At 53.0% G+C, this 3,616-nt stretch overlaps 1 protein-coding gene across 1 annotated transcript; it reads left to right on the forward strand.

Moving 5' to 3' along the window:
* Positions 1–233: 233 nt before the first annotated feature.
* Positions 234–3,090, forward strand: LOC132022692 (proenkephalin-B-like). The gene is made up of 2 exons (XM_059407928.1): positions 234–376; positions 1,678–3,090. The coding sequence occupies exons 1-2, from the start codon at positions 248–250 to the stop codon at positions 2,320–2,322; spliced, it is 774 nt and encodes a 257-aa protein (XP_059263911.1). The 5' UTR covers positions 234–247; the 3' UTR covers positions 2,323–3,090.
* Positions 3,091–3,616: the final 526 nt, after the last annotated feature.

Genomic DNA, 3,616 nt, shown 5'->3' on the forward strand with positions numbered 1-3,616 from the left:
TGGGGGGAAAGCTCCTGGCCTGTAGCAGGTACTCAGCACATTAATACCCTTCCTTGATCCCTGGCCTTGGGCAACCACTGTGCCTCCTGGGGCCTCTATTTTCCTGACTGTGAAATGGGAATGAGGTTATTGGCCTTGCAGTATTTCCAGCGGGGTTGGCCGGATGGCTCCGGACACTGACAGAGCAGGCGCTCACATATCCCTTCTCTTCTCTTTCTCTTTCCGCAGCAGGAAGAGAGGAGACAGCATGGCGTGGCAGGGGCTGGTGCTGACCGCCTGCCTCCTTGTGCTCCCCTCGGTCATGGCGGACTGCTTATCCCAGTGCTCCCTTTGTGCTGTGAAGACCCAGGATGGGCCCAAGCCCGTCGACCCTCTGGTAGGTCCTGGGCCTGTGTGCGGAAGGGGGTGTGTGTGCGGAGTTTGGGCCACTGTACGTCTGGTCTGCAGACTTGTCCCACCTGTGCCAGACACATCCTGCTGTGGGGTTATCCTGGGCACCCGAGACTGCAGGTTGCAGCCCCTTCTATCCCCACCTCTGACTTCACCAGCCCTGGCTTGCTCAGGCCTGGGACGGACACAGGTTACCAGGGAGACTCATGCCTTGCAACTAAGCCGGTCAATAAGGAGACAGCGCTGGCTTCGGGAGCGGGCAGCCTATGGCAACTTTCTAGGGCCTCTTCCCACCAGGCTGAGGGCGCCTCCTAGTCTAGCCACTCCCGTGGGAGGAGGTCTTTCCAACCACAACTAAATGCCCGGATCTGGTTGACAAGATCCAAGCCTGGACCCTTCTCTTGGATCTTAGCATTTCTAGGCCTGGCCTTGTTGGCTTTGCTTTGAATCCAGCTCCCCCACGTGTTTCTCCCTTGATGGCATACAGGTGAGATTAAAGGTTCCAAAGTTGTGGTGGACAGAGCCCAGGCTTTGGGTCTGTCACTTTCTCACTCCGAGACTCTGGAACACGCCTGCCTTCATTCTCCACATCCACAAAATGGGCGTGATTCTTTGAAATAACAATGCGAGGGACCAAACACACGGTTCTAGCTGTTCTTCGCTGAGAGGCAGACCATCACAGGGGAGCTCCCTGGTTAAGCAAGCGGGCTTGTGGCATTAGCCTGCCTCGGTCCAAGTTCCAGAATTGTCCCATGTTGTCACTGTCCTCCTCATGACCATCACCATGATCACATTTGAATTCCCCCAGCACTCCTGTGAAGGAGACACTTTGTGGCCTGGGGTTTGTTGAGCCTTCTGACCCCTCACACGTGTTCTCTCTACCATCCTGGATGGCTTCCTTGTCTATTACATCCTTCACACCTGGGAAAGGGGGCGAGAGCCAAGTATTCTCTCTGGAGTCAGGAGGTCAGAGGATGAGTGAGTGCCCCACAGAGCACTCTGGGAAGATCTTACTTGGGATGTTGGCATCGCCATTCGTAGCCATGTTTCCCTGGGAAAGCTGTTTCGCCTCTCCATGTCTCTTTCCTCATCTTGTGCACAGGTGCACCGTCCCCTACCTTCATGCACCCCTGGGAGCATTAAAGTGGGAAGCCTGGGGCTTAGTAAGGGCAGCTACTTTTGATTTTCTGACATTGGACAAGGGATTCACTGGGGCAGAGGAGTACACGGGACTTGGCGGTTCAACGGGGGTGATGTTACCACTCTGGTCTTTTTGGGGTTTTGTAGATTTGTTCCCTGGAATGCCAGTCTGCTCTGCTGTCGGCTGAGGAGTGGGAGAGATGCCAAGGCCTTCTGTCTCTTTTCACCCCCTTCACCTTCGGGCTCAATGGCAAAGAAGACTTGGTGACCAAGGCCGCTTGGGAGGAACCCTATAGTGAGCTGGCTAAGCGCTCTGGATCCTTCCTGAAGGAGATTGAGAAAAACAGATTTCTCCTCAGCACCCCGACAGAGGAGGACACCCTGAGCAGGAGCCTGGCAGAGAGGCTCAGGGGTCTCTCTGGCAGGTTCGGGGAGGGAGGGGAGTCTGAGCTGCTGGGGGACACCCAGCTGAATGATGATGTGGAGGCTGGGGCACTGGATTCCAATGGGGAGGGGCCCAAGGAACAGGCCAAACGCTATGGGGGCTTCCTGCGCAAATACCCCAAGAGAAGCTCAGAGGTTGCTGGGGAAGGAGATGGGGAGGGCGATGGGGAGAAAATGGGCCATGAGGACCTATACAAACGCTATGGGGGCTTCCTGAGGCGCATCCGTCCCAAGCTCAAATGGGACAACCAGAAGCGCTATGGCGGTTTCCTCCGGCGCCAGTTCAAGGTAGTAACTCGGTCTCAGGAAGACCCCAATGCCTACTCCGGAGAGCTTCTTGATGGGTAATCCTCCCCCCATTGTGGAGTCAAGTCAGGAGCTCCCCCTGACACCCTTGCAGATTGGCGTGCCCTCATTCATCCTACCTTAGAGCCCCCATTCCCAATGCTCAGTTCAGCCTGGTGTGCAAAACACCCAAGCCCAGCCTGTCTCTTTTCTGTCTGGGGCACAGTGTTTGTCTGGGGTTAGCAAGGAGGAAGATGGAGGTTCCCCTCTCCAGTAGGCTCAGTGCTTGGCTTCAGCTCTAGAACACTGAAACTATCGCCAACAGCAGTTTTTCCTATTAAGCACCCCCTTAATAATGTGACTCCCCAGTTCCAGGAATCCAGACTGACATGTTCTTCATCCCTCTAGATAAATAGCAAAATAATATAAAGAAACAAATAGAAATCCTAACACTTCATCCCAAATCTTAAAGGACCTCCTGGTGCTCTCCACTTCGGAGACCATACTTTAGGTAAAAGGCTCAAACACTGCATTTTCTTGGAAGTCCTACATCAGAGAGTTTGGTCCTCTGGTGGGCACGTGTTCAGTTGTGTCCCCTGTGTTCTCCTCATTTAGAAACATACCTCTTGAGAAACCGAGTTCCCGGACTCTAGTTCATGTTGGTACCTTGGATAGCACCCCACTCCTCCCAGGAGAGGAAGGGCGTGGAAACCCCTTCCAAAATGGTAATGAAAGCAGTTTTCCCACTGAATACTGAAATGATCAGGAAGGGAGCAAGACAAACCAATTTGCTCTATACAGCAAACTCAAAATGTGGACCAGTTCCCTCAGCCCTCATTAAACTAATTAAACAGATCGGCAGCACACTCCCACCCCAGGATGAACTAAAGCTGAGTCAAGTTGATGAGGTTAAGCACAACCATGTTCTTGAGCAGCTGAATTGGCCGCCAAGAGTCTCAGCCATCTGGCCAAACATATGCATTGGGCATTGGGTAAGGGAATCCAGAAGCAACAGCTAGAAAGACAAAAAGGCGTTCTTCAACCCCTGTGATGATTCTTTCCTCTTGATTCTCAGAATAAAACCAGAAAGAGGCATGAAGTGATTAAGTGCTTGAGGCCAAATGAATTCCCTTGATTCAAATAACCCAGAATCAGAGGCAGAGACCTCCCAATTCTGCGGTTTCGATCAAAGTCTTCTCTCTCGCTCTGTTGCTCTTGCTTGCGCATCCCTAGGCACTACAGCTTGGTTCGTGCATCCAGGAGGCTGGGCATGATAGGAGAGGAAAGGGTCTTGAATTCAGTTAATTTGTCTAAGATGCTACTGAGCGTACCTCTTCGCGCACAACCCCAGGTCCCT

This window comes from Mustela nigripes, chromosome 7, assembly GCF_022355385.1.
Source record: "Mustela nigripes isolate SB6536 chromosome 7, MUSNIG.SB6536, whole genome shotgun sequence".
Lineage (NCBI taxonomy): Eukaryota > Metazoa > Chordata > Mammalia > Carnivora > Mustelidae > Mustela > Mustela nigripes.

Coding starts and splice junctions, on each gene's coding strand:
- LOC132022692 (XM_059407928.1), top strand. CDS start 248: ATGGCGTGGCAGGGGCTGGTGCTGACCGCCTGCCTCCTTGTGCTCCCC. Junction 377..1,677: donor CCAAGCCCGTCGACCCTCTG/GTAGGTCCTGGG, acceptor GGGGTTTTGTAG/ATTTGTTCCCTGGAATGCCA.